This window comes from Bacillus rossius, chromosome 2, assembly GCF_032445375.1.
Source record: "Bacillus rossius redtenbacheri isolate Brsri chromosome 2, Brsri_v3, whole genome shotgun sequence".
Lineage (NCBI taxonomy): Eukaryota > Metazoa > Arthropoda > Insecta > Phasmatodea > Bacillidae > Bacillus > Bacillus rossius.
In genome coordinates, this window is record NC_086331.1 from 37,601,324 (window position 1) to 37,618,815 (window position 17,492).

The 17,492-nt window shown below is 33.8% G+C and overlaps 1 protein-coding gene across 4 annotated transcripts in view; it reads left to right on the forward strand.

Annotated features, from left to right (window-relative positions):
• LOC134529245 (plexin-B) overlaps window positions 1–17,492 on the forward strand; it is a 276,629-nt gene that overhangs the window by 238,635 nt on the left and 20,502 nt on the right. For all 4 annotated transcript variants that reach the window (XM_063363145.1, XM_063363144.1, XM_063363147.1 and 1 more), the window contains one exon: window positions 13,663–14,029. In XM_063363145.1, coding sequence (XP_063219215.1) covers window positions 13,663–14,029 — 367 coding nt within the window. The remainder of the gene's footprint in view (window positions 1–13,662; window positions 14,030–17,492) is intronic.

A 17,492-nucleotide genomic window follows, 5' to 3' on the forward strand; every position in this document is an offset into this window, starting at 1 on the left:
TATTTTTTCCACTTCGAACATAAATTGCACGTACTTCTGGACATTTAATTACATTTTATGAGTGATATTTAAAATCTACATGAAATTCTGAATAAGTTGGTGAATTTCACGATTCTCCATTAATAAATGATATTACAAATGTAAGTTGTAGCAAAATGTGTCACTCGATTTTGGTTGTGGATTAATAAAATTCCAACAAACAGAGTGAAACTTTGAAGGGCTTTAAATTCCAAACTAGAGCCATTATTCCAAAAATGAAAAATAATGTTCTTATATTTGTCTGATGATACCATTTACCAAATATTAATCCAAATCTGAGATGGTCGGGTGGACAGTGTGTATCTTGACTGGATGATCTGGCATGGAATGACCAAAAAATAACTGTAAGTTGCCTGCAGCTGGCCAGTCAGTTGTATCACACCAGTATCATTATTTCTAAGCACTCAAACTACTGACACAACCTTGGAAACGTTCTGTGTATATATTTTGTATGGTTTTTGGTAACTGTATTTTGTGGTTTATAACCAAACTTAAATTTTGATAACATTCATTTCTTTAAACATTTGTAAAATATTATAAGACAAGTATGCAACTTCTTATGAAACATTCAACTTAAGAAAAAACTGCAATTTCAAAGTATCTTAACATGGGTAGGCATCTTACTCATAATCATGTTTATTTTTTCTGATGGTTTGCAGCAGGTAGCTCGTGTACTTGTCTTGTATTGAGCACATATTCATAATGCCTATGTTCTTATTTATTACTGGTTTACTGGAACATTTATTATTGATAAATATCTATAAGGTGATTCAACGAGTTCTTAAATTAGTTAAATGTAATATCAAATATAACCTACAAATGTTTTCCAAAATACTGGCGTATTTTATATTGAAGTGAGAAGTACACAGATTTGTTTACTTGCGTACTTTTATAGCATTCTTCACTTCCAGTTATGCAGCACTTGTGATGTCACTTCCAGGGACAAGTGCGTAAAGTATATACCTTAGGCGAATAGGTACTATCTTCAATGTGTCTAGAAAAAGTGTTCTTCTTACATTACATTAATAGAGTTTAAAATTAATTTATGAAATACGGAAGGCTATTATAAACTTTAAATCCACAGCAGAAACACTTGCTCAGGGAGTAGTTTTGATATATAATATGGATATAAAGATAAAATTACAAGGAACAGGGTGAATCTTTAACGATTTAAACAGTTCTCTGTAGTGACTGAGGTGGCATATTAATTAAAATCCTTAATTTTTTTTCTTTAAGTTGCATTTGTTTTTAACTAAAAAAATCATGCCATAACAAATAGAATGAATAAAATAACATGCTTTTCGTTTGCAATTGTATTGGCATGATTTTGCTAGCCTTTAAATCATTGAAATAACAGTAATAAATTATTTTTATAGTTTGGTAGATGTCAAAGAAAGACTTCCTAATGTAGCAGTTACCACGGTGCGACCTTCGGAAAATTTTTACAAAGTTTTTTGTTACATGGTCCAATGACCCCAAAACCATCATCATCTCAAAACTTTATATACATACATACATATGTATATCTTTATGCATATATATATATATATATATATATATATATATATAATGATCACAATAGCTGCAGTAATTTTGCACAAATCATTTTCAAACTGGTACGAAAAATAAAACATTGGGAAATCTCTGTCTAATTCATTAATGTTAAAAATCTGACCCAAGAGGTAGAAATGGGGAAGGTTTATTTTTTTTAATAGGGCAATTGCTGTAACCCCTGCATCCTTATGAAGAGTTATTATATCTCTTTAAATTTATACCAAAAACTTTTTTTCAAAATAAATTTTGGATACAACCAATCATAACTTATATGGATAAAAAAAATAGGGTTAGAAGACAAAAAAAATATCTTAACTCCCTTAGTAGGCACCAGTTTTATCAGTTGACCATTTCAAAACAACGTTATTCCCTTCAGAACTCCTCTGCGATAGTCGGGGCATCTAGCGGGCTTACTCTAAACTCATTGTGGGATAAAAACCTGACATCTAGCCGGGGGATGCTGAACTCGCACGGCATTCGTTCATTTCATGAGCTACACGCGTCGTTTAAATAACAAGTTTTAAACTCAAACTATATAAGTTCTGTATGTTATTTCAACATTTAAGCAACATAGAATTGTTCAGGATACTTCATATACATTGTGTGCAGAGTAACAGCCTCATACAGTTTTTATAAATACCTTATGTTTAGTTTTAAAATTTTCTTAACTAAAATTTTGTAAAAAATTACTTTTTTCAGAACAATTTATTTATCATATTTGAAAAATTCAAAGCTTTCTTTACAAAACTGTGTGTTACGTTTGTTTACCTACAATGATATTCATGGGAGAAATAATTCCCCTGGTGGCTGCAAAAGTGTGGAGCTTAGCCTTAAATACCACTTTTTGTCAAGATTGTAGTAACAAGACACTTTAATCAGTGGAGAGTTTATTATGTTTATAAACAATGATTTTAAAGTATTGTTTTTAAGTTCATTTGATGCCAACATTGAGGATGATTTATTGCTTTGATAGTCATTTTTCTGCTAGAATTTTTAAATTAAAGAATTTCTTTGCACCGTCTTTTGTTTTATTATCTTTTCAAAACCACACAATGATCACAACTTACATATTTTCATGTGATTTTTGGCAGTCACTAACATTGTAGCTCAACTCTCGATTTTAAATAAAAAAGTCCCTCAGTTAAGTTTTCTCGGAATTATCCTGGGTGGGTGATGCCTGTCACCCTTGGCCGATGCCTATACTTGGGGTCAAATTTTGAGTTAGAAAAAAAATTGAAAAAAAAATGTTAAACTTTGGCTGGCCTCAACCAGCTGGCGTGAAATTATCCTGTCACTCATCACATAATATTTTTGTGAGTGGCCGATGACATGGCCGCGCACGGCGACAATCAAGCAACAGCTAGTTGGACAATGAAATGGCCTTCCCTTACAAAGGTGAAAACAAAAGGAAGCAACCCTGTGGGTCAACCGGTCAATCACAAAACAGAACCAGGTACATGAATATATAAGGAAAGTGTATTTCAAACATTTATTTCCTTAAAATTTGGAAAGTAACATCACACCACAGTATGACTCGTCTTGATTGGCTGGCGAGACAGTGCCCAGCAAAAGTTCTGGTCCATTGCTGCAAAGTTCGGGGTTTTCCCAACAACGCACTATATTCAGGGGTGAGAAATAACTTTCTGGCGACAGTGTCGCTCCTGTGTCTTCCTTTCTTTTTAAACCTTCTTGAATGTTACAGCCTCAATAATTATAAGATGCTTTAATATTGTAAAATCTTAGTTAATACAAATGTTAATTTTAACTGATCAAACAAAATAGAGATAATAATATTATTAAGCACAATCAAAATATCTTAAATGACTATGCATTATAGAAGAAACATTATTATACAATAGTTATGAAACCTTAAGAAAACATCAATAACATAAAACATTCTCAGTTACTGGGTTATTAAAAGCAGGGGACAGGAATTATGTTATGCTACAATTTCATTATATAAGATGCACTTAAGTACATTTGGAAATCCAGCGATTTTAAATTTTCCAGTCAAAAAGAATAATTGTGCAAGAATATTACATATTTTATTGTTTACCCTGCACATGAAAAAGTTGAATTATGTTTCTTCACACAGTTTTGAAGCAGTTTTCTTCAAAATATTATTTTACAGTTATTTATTGTTTTAAATCCACTGGCTGGTTTTGAAATGATGTATGAAAATGGTGCTTAATAAATGCCATTATTTTTAACAATTTTCACTAAGATTTAATTTAAAATCATGCTTTTAGCAAAGCTATTTTTCCAGGAAAAAAATTGGAGTTGTGTGTTTCATCGACAGGGTCACAGATGTTTTGGATGTGATTTCTACCTGCAATGAAAGAAATTAAGGCGATTGGTGCATGGAAAATATTACGACAAAACTAATTTAACTGTACATATTTATTTTTGATGCTTCTATTTAAGACATACTATACCTAGGATCTTTTTTAATAAACTTTTTTTACTGAGTTATGTCATTTTAAATGCATTTATTTTTATTCCAAGCCAGAATTATTTAGAAAACACATAATTATGTTAAACTTAAGTATAGTTCAAGAAACGAGTGTACGAATAGGTTTCTGCACCTATAAAAGTAAGAAAAAAAAATTTGATCGTCAAAATTACAGTTTAATATTGACAATTTCCATTGATCATTGCTGGACTACTTCAGGAGCGATTTAAAGAATAAATTTAAATGAAAATGAATACATAATTGGCAGAACACTATTGAGTTATGTATATATTTTCATATCCTTTTGTTTTTGATACGATCCGACTCAAAACACGCCCTCTGGAGTGGCAGTTCTAGTGCTGCGTGTAAAACTCTCGCCGCCAGGAAGAATGTCCCCGCGACGTGGCGCTGAGGGGCGGCGCTTGTCGGAACCAGGTAGTCCGGCGGAGCTCTGGCCGGCTGGCCGCTGCCTGCGGGAGGGGAGGGGGAAGAATGGGGCGTAGAGGGAGAACGAGAGAGGAGGCCGAAGAAACGAAGGGTCTGTCAAGGTCGTGCTTCATAGTGGAGTCTATCTACGCTCAAGCAAGGAAACTGTCTCTGTACAAAAAAATTTGTACAGCAAAATTCTTTTTAGCGGTTATGTTTTGACTTGAAGTTGAATACTGACACGGTGATTATTCTTTGTGGTGGTTGTTTACACATATGAATAAATTTTTACCCTCCAGATTAATATGTTTTGACAGCATAGAACATCAGTTGTGTATTCCGGTTAGTTAGGGTATGCTATATGCACACTAGAATGACAGATCTAAATTTAACCAAAAAAAATAGATTTTATATGTATTAAAATTTATTTAGAACATCAAATCAACACTAGGCTATTCCAGTAATATGAAATTAAAAAAATTTGAAATGTTAGCTAGCGATGCCAGAATGTCGGGCACACTAATTACAAATGTCCTTTTGTAATATTACATTGCACAGAACACTGAAACCTTAATATTTCAAATGTTTGTTTACAGTTTTATTATTCTGTGCTACGTTATTTAAATTTATATGTTTAATTTATTTTGGGTTTTGAACTACATTTCTGACATTGTTACAGACGTTTGGGCTGTTCTCTGTGTAATTATTAAGTAATTGCGGCTTTTGGAATTATGTTTTTCACGGCCAGAAATTTCCCGAGGTTTCGGCGGAACTTTCAAACAAAAAGTGCCTTGAGCCTATTGTTGTAAAAGTTACGCTACTAAAAAGAAGTTTGGTTTTGGCCGTTTTGGTGCGTGCAGCTCCGCGTCAGGACGTTCCTGACGCGGGCCTACCATAAGTTATGTTACGTGTGCGGTAATAATAGTATGTATAAAAAGGTTATCATCAGACTGCTGATGGTATGTTAAGTTGCGAACGGGAATACGCGATTTTAAAGTTATTAACGTCAGAAGATATCATTAGTCCAGGTATGGCCATTTTGTTTTTACTCTATCACTAACGCTGTACTGACGCCCTGCAACTTTTTAACATTGCCCATTGATATTATGACTTTGTTGATGTTGCTGGGATAAACTAAAACCAGCCGCTATTAAATATTATATTTACTAAATTAATTAGCCTCTCATTATTATTAATGGCATGATCATTTGAACATACAATGTACAACTATCTTAGTGGTCTTGAGTCTATGGGTCTTATGTTTTATCAGACAATTGATTTAATTTATGAGTTAGTGAATTTTTCGAACCGTAAATCCATTTTTGAACTTTAAGTGAAACATTGACATTTGCGAAGTCGTGCCCATGTACCTGGCAACGATAGTTAAAAAAAAATCGGAGTGATATTTTGGTAAAATGGAATTACTGTATTGAGGGATACGTGGTATTTGTTTATTTGTGTGTAAGTAATAAATCAGTCTTAAAATCAGATAAGCATGTGTTACTTGAATCACGACATCTAGGTATTATTTATCAGTAATTAATATTTTATTTTATTTTTTGTTAACTAATGTGCATAGGGCAGTGCACTAGACATCACTACCTGTGTGTAGTGTTGCGTTACACTTTTTAACGCATTAGAGTTCACATAAAATGATAAATCCAAAATTTCGTCTATAAGTATAAATATCAGCGATCAATTTAATTAATGACCAGTATAACTCAGTCAGTAAAACACTCGAAAATATGTATAGGACCGGTTAACCTGAATGTTTGTTAACAGTTAAACTGAACCAAGATGTGTTGGAGTGCATACCTGCCAACCTTTCCGATTTTTCCGGAAGTCTTCCGAATTATAACTGCTCTTTACGATTTTCCGAAATTGTCTGAATTCTTCCTATTTTTGTAATTGAAATAGCTTCGCGGTAAAAAAAGTCTGTGTCTTCCAAATCGATTCAACATTCATGTCAATGTATTGCGTGTTGTGCTCATGACTAACGATTGTTTTTTTTTCTCGTTTACACAGTTCTACAGAGAGTACGTCGTCGCTTGTTCGTTCGATGGTTAGTTAAGACGGGTGATTTTGATTTATAATTTACGAGCTGCTATTACGTATTAAATTTGAATTTCAAATACATTTAAACTAGCAAAATACGCTGTGGTCAACAAGTGCAACGTGAAACAACTGTTTACGAATTTGTTTACTTTGTTACGGGCTATTGCCGTTGCCTCTTTTAGATGTTTGTGACTGTCTGCATTATGTTTTCAAAGATGAGTAAGAAAAAACAATATTATTACCAGACATTCCGTGATGCGTATAGTGCAGAGTTTCCATGCATTTTAAATTCTGACAAAGGGGAAAGGTTTGGCTTTTGTAAGATATGCAGATGCGACATCAACATATCGCATGGCGGTAAAAGTGATATCAGCGTGCACATCAAAAGTGCGAAGCATTTATCCAACGTGAAATGCCAAGAAGATAATCACAAACTTTCAAGGTTCTTTGTTAAATCTGGGGGTGCAGATCTAGACATTACGCGAGCTGAGTGTTTATTTACTTCGTTTTTGATAGAGCATAACATTCCTCTAGCGGCCGCAGATATGCAGGTGCGCTTGTCAAAAAAATGTTCCCAGACTCGGAAATTGCCAAGAAATATGGATGTGGGCGTACCAAAACTTCTGCTATTATGAAAGAGATGGCTTCGGATGCAAAATCCGGAGTAGTGCAGTACTTAAAAAGTGGGCCGTTTTCAGTCGCAACTGATGGTAGCAACGATACTAGTTTTAAGTTGTATCCCATTGTAGTTACGTTTTATGATGAAGCACAGTATAAAATTGTAAATGTTGTTCTTTCCATTCCTGTTCTGGAAGGTGACTGCACCGGACGGAATATTGGTAATTTAGTGCTTTCCCAATTTGAATGTAATGGTATTCCCATTGAACACTGCATTGCATTTTGCTCAGACAATGCAGCTGTTATGATAGGGCATAAAAATGGTGTTGCAGCAGTGTTTAAGGAAAAACACCCTGGGCTTATTGAGATTGGCTGTGTTTGTCATCTAATAAACTTAGCTGCAGAAAAAGCTGCATCTTCTCTGCCAGTAAAAGTCGATGACATTCTTTTAGACATTTTTTATTATTTGGAGAAGAGTTCCAAGAGAAAAGAAAGGTTACACAAGTTTCAAGATCTGCACGATACAGAAGCCAAGAAAATTCTTAAACATGTGTGTTCAAGATGGCTTTCTCTTAGAAGAAGTTTGTTGAGGGTTTTTGAGCAATGGCAACCATTACTTAGCTTTTTTAAGGCAGAGGTATTAAATCAGAAACAATCTGTTTGTCTAACCTCTTACAAAATTCCTAAGCTTCAACAGTCATCCTGTGCAAGCTCAAGTGGAGCCCATCAAGGCCTAGATAAAGAGACAGAGAAGAAAAGGAAACCAAGTTCTGTTTCCTTTACCAGCCATAAAAAAGTTGCTTTACCTTCGGAAAAAAATGATGTTCCTATTCTGAAGAATGAAAGTCCTTTTATGAATCTAGAAGAAAAAATATTTATGTTTTTTTCTTCTGATCTCAATAAAGCACACTGTGCATTTCTCCTAAGCGTTGTGCCATCATTTGAAAAACTGAATGTCATTCTTCAATCATCATCACCTCATATTCACATTTTAAGAGAACTGTTGTATGATTTTTTAAGAGAATTGATTTCAAACTTTGTAAAACCAAGAACTGTAAATAGTTGCTCATTATTTGAACTTGACTACCATAGTGTCCAGAATCAAAAAGATGACGTGGATTTAGTTATTGGATGTCAAGCATCTAGAATTGCACAAACACTTGATGAAAAGGAAAAACAGCTTTTCTTTGCAGCTGTTAGGAACTACTTTGTTACAGCTTGTGACTACATTGTTAATAAATTCCCCATCAGAAATGCAGTGTTGAAGAATGCAGAAGTGGCAAGAATGAAAAATATTCAGGATTCCAGCTTTTCATCTGTTCACTATTTTGTGGATTTGTTTCCTTTTATTCTTCCTGTTCAAGAAGGCGAATCAAGAGATGCAGCTATGGATAAAGTGACAAAACAATTCTCAGCTCTTCAGATTGATGATATTTCGGGCATTGTTGCCACGGAAGAGAGTGAAGATGTGAAGTGGGCTAAGTTAGCCAAAATTCGTGGAGTTGATGGTATTTTGAAATATGATAAAATTTGTAGAATAATGCTGTCAATACTTTCCATTCAACACAGCAATGCGGAATGTGAAAGGATTTTCAGTTTGGTGAAAAAGAACAGAACACAGTTCAGATCCTCCATGTCCAGTGACACTTTAGAATCCCTTTCAATATTGAAGACAAGAAAATAAAATTTGTGTTATGAACAAAATTTTAGTTCTGAGTTCTTAAAGAGAGCAAAGAAGGCAACAGTTGCTTCTTTAAAGTCACAGTGCTCCAGTGCTCCAAATTAGCTAAGCATTTATTTATTATTTTTTTCTTCTTATAATCCACATTGTTTGACTATGTTATATAAATTTTCTGGCAAAATTCTTATCGGAAGCCAAGATAGATTCTGTGAGTTGTATTCTTGTGTGAAATATTGTGCTGATCTTCAAGTATCACAGTGAACAGATAACAACACACATATATTTTTAATGTAGCTATAGCTTATTTGATAGTGCGTGATTTGTGTAATTTAGTTGTATTTTAGCAGTACAAGTCTGCATTGTAGCCGTATAGGTAATTTTTTTTTGTCTAAATCTGTAATTTTATTTGTGTTTAATAATCTTCCTAATTCAGATTTTCATAGGTTGGCAGGTATGGGAGTGTTTTTTTTTTTTTCCCCCGTATATTAGAGGTATGGAACATCAAAATACGCATCTGTTGCCCATTGACTTAAATACAGAATTATAAACTACATATTGTGAAAACATTCTGCAGCAGTTTTTGCTGATCGGAAAAACACGGATGAGAAGACAGACGAAATGTGTTTGGTAAGTGATTTTTCGTCAAATGAAATGGAACAGGGCAGTGCTTATCAGAATGAAAGTACAGAACTACTTTTGTGCAAGGAAATTCATTTTACAAAGACATTTCAAGAGAAATCACCTTTTGAAATAGATCTTGCTTACATGGAAGAAATAGACTTAGATTTAGAGGCCAGGCCCCTTTCAAGTGACGAAATTTCTCTTGAAGGGCTGAAATATGTTTCTGGCTATAAAGCTCACCGTTTCAGAAATAAATGTCGTGACCTTGGCACTACGGATTTCAATTCGGAGGACGATAGCTGGATACATGTACAATCAAAGGGTAACTTAAAATGTTCCACTAATGAATTTTTTGAATTAATAAAGATCGCTGAAATGTGTTTTGATAATGTTCATGGCAACAATTTGTGCAAAAAAGAGCGGATTTTTGAATCACTGACTAAAATTATTTGCGGAACTACTGAAAATAAATATCCAGAAGAAGTTATATACTGTTTTGTCAGGACAAGAACGTATATGCGTATCAAGTATTTGAACATTAAATATTTTAACGAACAAGACCAAAAACGCAAAGAAAGAAATAAGATGAGGAAAACTACCCTCTAAGATTTTTCAGTGTGATAGTGTCCACTTTCCTTCACCATAATATGTATTTTCATAATTTATTTACGATGTTTTTTAACTTCTATAATTACGAAAAGCATTTATTGTGAATATCGCAGCAATTATGTAGGGCTTAAGGTATTTATTGTATTCCAAATATTGAGTATGTCATTTTTATTGCGTTTATTAAAAATAATATATATGTTAACAATGTAACAAAATTGCAATATTTTTGTATTGCTATTGCAATTTCGTTTCTTGTCAATATTATTGTATACTTTTTCATATTGAAATCAAATTTGCTATAGGGTTGTGTGTATTTTAATTTTACAGTTATAAGATTTTTTATATGTTGTTTACTGTTTACAAACATTTGAAAAATATTTCCTTAACCATATTTCCATTTCCATGGCAATAGTCTTGTTAGCTTTTCGGGTAACTCTTCTACATGGATGATAAGATGGTGTGACATCTAAAACATATCACACCACCTTTACATAACTATTAAACTAAGAGGTGTTTTCTTTACATAATATTAAAGCACAATGTTTCCTTGTGGCGTAGGTGATTTAGAATTTCCATTTATCTAGAAAAATGTGCTTTCAGAATGTTTTTTAACACACAGTGTTTCCGAAGGATTTTGAAGAAAAAAATTTACTACGCGTTTTATTTTTTTGCAGCTGAATTCGGGCACGTGCATGAAATATAATTAATCCTTAGGAAGCGCAATGGTTTAAAGTATTGATTTTGAAGATTTGAAAAGATTTATTGAAATAGTGTGAGAGAACGAGCGAGTTGAGTGAGAAGATGTGCGGGAGTGGCAGAGGTTAGCTCTCAGCCACATGTGCGCAGTTGCGGACAAAAAAATAATCCATTCCGCCTCCCCATGGCGAAGGATGAGTGAAAGAGAAACCTGCTAAACCTTCCCCTCCTCCGGGCACGATAGAACCGTATCGGCTGTGTGTTAGAGGGAGAGCGAGATACAACCTTCGAGGTTCTCTTACTTTCTCATAGATGGCAGGCCGCAGAGCGACCGCCAGCAACACCCTTTCCATCTGAAGGCCATCTCGCCACTGACGAGCTGGAACTAAGCTTCTGACCTCCCTACATAGTTACGGTCACCCACATAGGCATATAGACTCTTTAGTGATCATATGATACAAAATTCATTGTTTTCGGGCCTGTGACCGTTTTTTACCATGCACCAATCGCCTTAAACTCAATTTACAGTGCAATGTAGTATTTGTTAGTTATAGCATACCTAATTCTAAAATTACTGTAATTTTGGCTGGCACTCATCTTGTGGTGTTGAGTGTAATGATACTTAACATAAATTTTGATCAGCTAGATGTAGAAAGTCAAAGTCAATAAAGTTTGTTCATGTAAGAAATAGTTTTAAATGAGGGAATTGAGAAACACTACGAAAAGTAATAGCAAGGGAAACATATGGTTAACGTATGATATGTTGAATACAACATTGTAACAGCATTTGTGTTAGTTTGCAGCAAATCAGATAATTATGATAAAACGATGCACAACGAAAGTCAAAAATTTTAATTTGTTTTATTACCAAGAGGTGACGTCACCCTTAACAGTGGATAACCATAGTAAGACGTTTAGGCATGGACCACACTAAACGGCTCAATGTGTGTAGGGAATTTTTCCCCATTCCTGTCGCAGATAGTCATGTAATTGTTGTACATAGCAGGGACAACGCTGGGCCATCTTCCTCTTAAGAACTCTCCAAATATTCTCTATGGGAGATTGAGCCAGACTTGCTGCTGGCCACTCTAAAATAAGGACAAGTTTCGTACTTAGCCATGTTTGTGTTATCTTCGCAATATGTGGCCATGTCATATCTTGTTGGAAAAGATATTGTTTTCTGACAATCAATCACTGCACTGATGGGCGTAGATTTACATCAAGAATGCATTTATAGTCTGGAGCCTTTATCGTACCCATACAAAAATGGAAATTGAAAACCCCATTCGCTGTCATGCAACCCCACACCATAACAGAGTTTGTTTTAAGAACCACGTGCTTGTAACAGGATGGATTGTTTGCTTCATCCATCATATTGATAACCTTTGGACCAATATTTCCATATGAAACCTGAAAAATGGATTCATCTGTCCACAGTACCTTGTTCCACTGAGATGGAGAGTCCAGCTGAGGTAAGATTTGGCCTACACAACACGCTGAGTTTTATTCGATGAAGTGAGAAATACCTTACGTCTCACTTTGTAGAATGCATAGCCACACTTTTTGATATATTGGCACGTAGATGCTTCGGAAATAGTCTTTCCAACACTTAGTCTTGCCTGTGTGACTAGGTCTGCGACTGCCAAGTGCCTGTTATTACAAATATGTTGACAAAATAGGCGTACTTCCCGATCTGTCAATGTTCACTTCCGACCAGGAGCCTTTACCATACAGCTATTTCCAGTTTTAGTGAAACATTTCATAATAATACACACTGTGGATTTTGTTAAGCGGAACGTTCTGCCATTTTGGCGCTGCAAAATACCATTTTGGTGCTGTTGTATGGTTTGATTGCATACCACAAGCTCCGTAGCTCATCCCCTTACCATGCTCTCGCTTAGCACTGATAACGATGGTGAATTGCTCGCCCTTATATGCTTATTGCTTCCTCTGATGTCACTGCCTCATAATTGTGCGTGAAACGACTGGAATATTCTTGTTTTTTCTACTGAATGAACGTTATTGTGAAGCGTTGGGATTCAGAATGCACCTTTTAGACCAACTTTTCATTCTTCCTTTGTTTTTTTTGTTTTTTTTTTTGTTTTTTTCAGTTGTGACACTTGTACATTGTCAACTACACATAACTAAGCATTTTAAAACATTTGGATGACCCGTTCTTTTTTTTTATTACAGATACCTTTGTGAATAAACTTTATTTACGTTTACTTTGTATATATCTTCATGGATTTTTTCTCCGTTGTGTTTATCTGGCCAAGTTTTCTTCATACTGTATCATTTGATCATCAAGTGATAGTTACCGTTTTAAAAAAAATCGTAAAAGTAAATTGTTTTGCCCACTTTTAATGGTACAGTCACATAATTCATAAACTGTACTTGTATATACAATAGTTTTGTTTTTAGTTAAATAGCTTGTTTATCTGTAAAAATGTGACCAGAATATTTTTAATGGTTAAACGAGTTCACTTGTTATGGTACAAGGGTGTGAAATGAGAACACATACTTGGGCCAATTTTCATGGTAGGAGGTTGCAACACTTTTCGTATGTGTGTAATTATGGCATTTATCAGATCCTTTACATTGCCAAATGATAATAGATAACTGAATGTATGACCTGTTTTCCAGAAACAGTCGAGAATAGACGAATCAATTTTGATAATGCAAACTTTTCATCAGATGTGAAATTTTCACATCATAAAATCAAAGTGAATGCATCAACACAAAAGTAACACTCAATTTTATGCCAGATAGAAATTTTAATTTCTTGTTTAATGGGTTTTATTGTTGTATACACAGCTGTAAAATTATCATACTTTTGTATTTTTGTTTTATTGTGTGTTAACAATAGTTATTTTTCTTTATATTACCTGATTGTGCACAAATTTTGTTACAGTCTTCCTTTGAGGTTTTGGGTAAATTTTATCAAGAACCCTGACTTCATATTTGACATTAGCAAATCTTCTACTGTTGATTCGTGCCTGTCTGTGATCGCTCAGACATTTATGGATGCGTGTTCTACGATTGAACACCGCCTTGGCAAGGATTCTCCGTCAAATAAATTGTTGTTTGCCAAGGATATCCCACACTATCGAAACATGGTGTCGCAATTCTATTACAACGTCCAGGTTCTGCCACAAATATCCGACCAAGAAATGTGTGCTGCAATGCAGCATCTGTTGACGTCTGCGCAAGTGGGAGAGTTTGACACTATTTCAGCTCTCAAAGAACTCTACATTTATGTCACCAAGTACAGTGAACAGGTATGTTTTTTTCTCTGCTCTGCAAATTTCCTCAAATGACATTAAATTGTGTTCAAAGTTAAATATTTATCACAAGCATGTTTCTTGAGTTGTTAAGTGCCAGCAATTACTCTTTACATCCATCCTAAGTAAAAAAAATAAAATTATAAATATTTGCTTGTGCCATCAAACAATTTAAATTCCAATGAAATTGTTTTACAGAGTGTTTTGGATTTTTGTAAAATACAATATGCAGTCATTTGCATATTGGAAGTTTTACTTTGTGAATGAAATTTTGGAAAATCAAGCAGAAGTCATATCATTAAGAAAAACACTAATGAAGGGTGAATATATTTTCTGTCAAAAAATATTTTACTTGGATAGTTTACCAAATTCACCTCAGAATGTCTTCTTCAGCATGATAGAGCAAAGTGTAAAAATAATTCAGAACTATTTCAATCATATTTAAAGGTGTAAAATGTATTTTTTAGTATTGCCTCCATCCATAAAATAAGCATGTTCATTCAGCCGGAAAATGGTGAATTTTACGTCTGCTTGGCCACCACAATTTATTATCAGTAACTGTGCAACATATATGTGACGTATCGTAAACCCCTATTTTGTATTTTTGTTGTTGTGAAATTCCTTTCTTCTGCAATGAGTTTGCATGGTCCCGTTTTTGTCTTTCACTTAATTGATGTCCACTATATTAGCACTAAAACATCAACTGATCATGAAATAATTTACTTTTACACTGATTTAAATGCATAATACAATTATGAATAGCTGTCTTGACAAAAGTACATTAATGTGCTAATAGTACAAAGCAGAGTTTGTTTGCATATAGGTGACAATATTATGCACAAGCATCGAAAAAGGCATTCTACTTAATGACATTTATTAATAATCGTAAATACAATATTTTTGATCAGCATATAGTTTTGAAGAAGAAAATATTGAAATAAAAGTTAGTAATAGATGACAGAATATTATTCGTATAAAAATGGAAATTAATTCAAAATCTTTATGATGGTATTGTCAACCTGCTTTAAATTATTTAATTCCTTAATGGTACTATAGCAACTTATGGCATTAGATATGTAAAAATAAATTATGTTTCCCCCTTAATATAAATGTTATGGTAATGTAGTAAACATGAAATGTTATGGTAGTATTGAAGTGTGGTTATTTTTCATGCAAGTTGAGAAACAAAATGGTTTGAGGGTTATGAAACAATACCTCTAATTAGGAATGTATACAAACTTCAACTTTTTCATGGAATGTGTTTAAAGTCTCTTGTAACCTCTAAGTACCAGAGGAAATTCAAAACGTTCAGTAGAAACAGTTATTGTTTATTTTATGAGTATACTGTGACAAAAAAAATCACATCTGATGCACCCAGCAAAAGGACATTTAAAATTAAACACTCCAAATCCTGTGAAAAAGATTTTTTCAATTCCATCAATAAATGTTGTAATCCTGGCACATCCATACATTTTATTATGCGTTTTTGCTGATTTTTAAGTCAATCTGTTTTGGTTACCTGACAAATAGCAATACGTAGTTAATTTACCGGTTGAGTTCCGAGATACATCATTGGGTGACTTTTTCTTGTCTAGTTATGTTCTGTAACCCCCTAATGTATGTATCACAAATTGAAAAATTCTCTATATAACTATATAACTGTATGTTTAGAATACTAAATGTTTAGTAAAGTGGAGGGAGGTACTTCAGTTTTAAACAAAGCCAAAATGAAAAGCAGTCAAAAGACATGACTGTTTGAAATTATTAACCATGTGCCCATACCACTGCTGTAATATTTTACCTGGTGACTGTTGCTGAAGGTAGAGCACCATATTTTCAGTAGTAATGAACCATGTTCATCTTGTCTGTAGAGTTTTTTAATTTAATTAGTTGAAACTCTGGATAACCAGCAGACATTAGCATCTTGGGCTATGGGGCCTCCAAGGCTACTATAAAATGGTCATACTGGAGGTTGTGATCAAACCTTTGATACTCACTACATGATACCACAACTAAAGCATATATTAAAAAACAATACCTAACACTAGCAATGTTTATTTATGCTGCTATTTATAATCTAATTAATAATTAGCAGTGTTTGAGCTGCTAAATAGCTACCAAAACCCACATGTTATGTAATGCATGTTGGTTTTCAATTTTTATTTTGCTCTTTCTCAAATGGTTGTGCATTTATTGTACTTGCTGATTTAAGATAATGCATTTTACTTTATGGTTTTAAAATATTAAATCAAGTGCTAATCAAAATGTATTTTAATTTTTCGTTATTGGCATCAAAGTATTTGATTTCCATTGCTAATTGTTGAATGTTTAAAGTGTTTTGTCACTTGGAATACCTTATTGAAAAAACTTTTCACAATAATTTTGCCCGTTTGTACAATCTACTAGTAAAATATATATGGTGTCCAAGGAATTTAAACGAATGTAACAGTGGTGTGTGTGTATATATATACTGTATTTACTCGCATATAGGTCGCCATCGCATATAGGTCGCACCCATAATTTGAGGTCTTGAATTTGGTATCTAAGATTCCCCCCATATAGGTCGCACCGCTAATTTAATGACGCAAACTGGTCCATCTGCCGCGGGAAATGAATTGCCATTGCCGTGTCCTGCTGCCACGGGAAATGACCTGCCGTGACTAAATATTATGCTGATGTGACGTATTTTCAATCGAAATTATATCCTATTCGTGCAGAAACAACACTTAAGAAAATCAAACGTAAAAATTAAAAAAAACTCGACACTGAAGGCAGTGTCGTAAGCCCCGTGTTTACATTTTTTTATATCTTTTTCAATAATATAATAATTAACACACAATATATTTGCTCAAATAAAAAAAATACCGTGGGTACTTTAAGTGTAGATAAGATTAGCTAGTAGGCCTAATAACATCATGAAAAACTTAACTTTTATAGTCGGCAATGGACATTTTAAATCGCAAAATATACATATTTTATAACATGAAAAGTTGCTTTTATTTCTAAACATGTAATAATTTAAGCCTAGGTGTGTTAAAGTACGAGTAATTATAGCAGGAGACAATCTAAAATGTACTAGTACTAGGGAAAAACGTAAAATCACGAATGTATAAACGTAACGGGATTGTCGGGCATATTACGTGGCTGCTGATACTGTATTTATGTCACAACTTAGCTGAAATACTGGTACGAGACATAAACTTCACAATATAAAATGAGCGGAGTCTTGGTATCTGTTTTATACGTATTTTATAATTTCGGAAGTATTGTACAGTTGACGCATATTTTTTAAACGTACCATTTATATCTGGGGATCATAAATAATTAATTATTGGTATCAAGACATCAAGATGAACGTAAACTTGAACACGTCACGGCAGCGAGAAAACTGGTGCGTATACCAATAAACTGGTATTAGAACTGGACAAAACTGGTACACGGGAGGTGGAGCTTATATGTT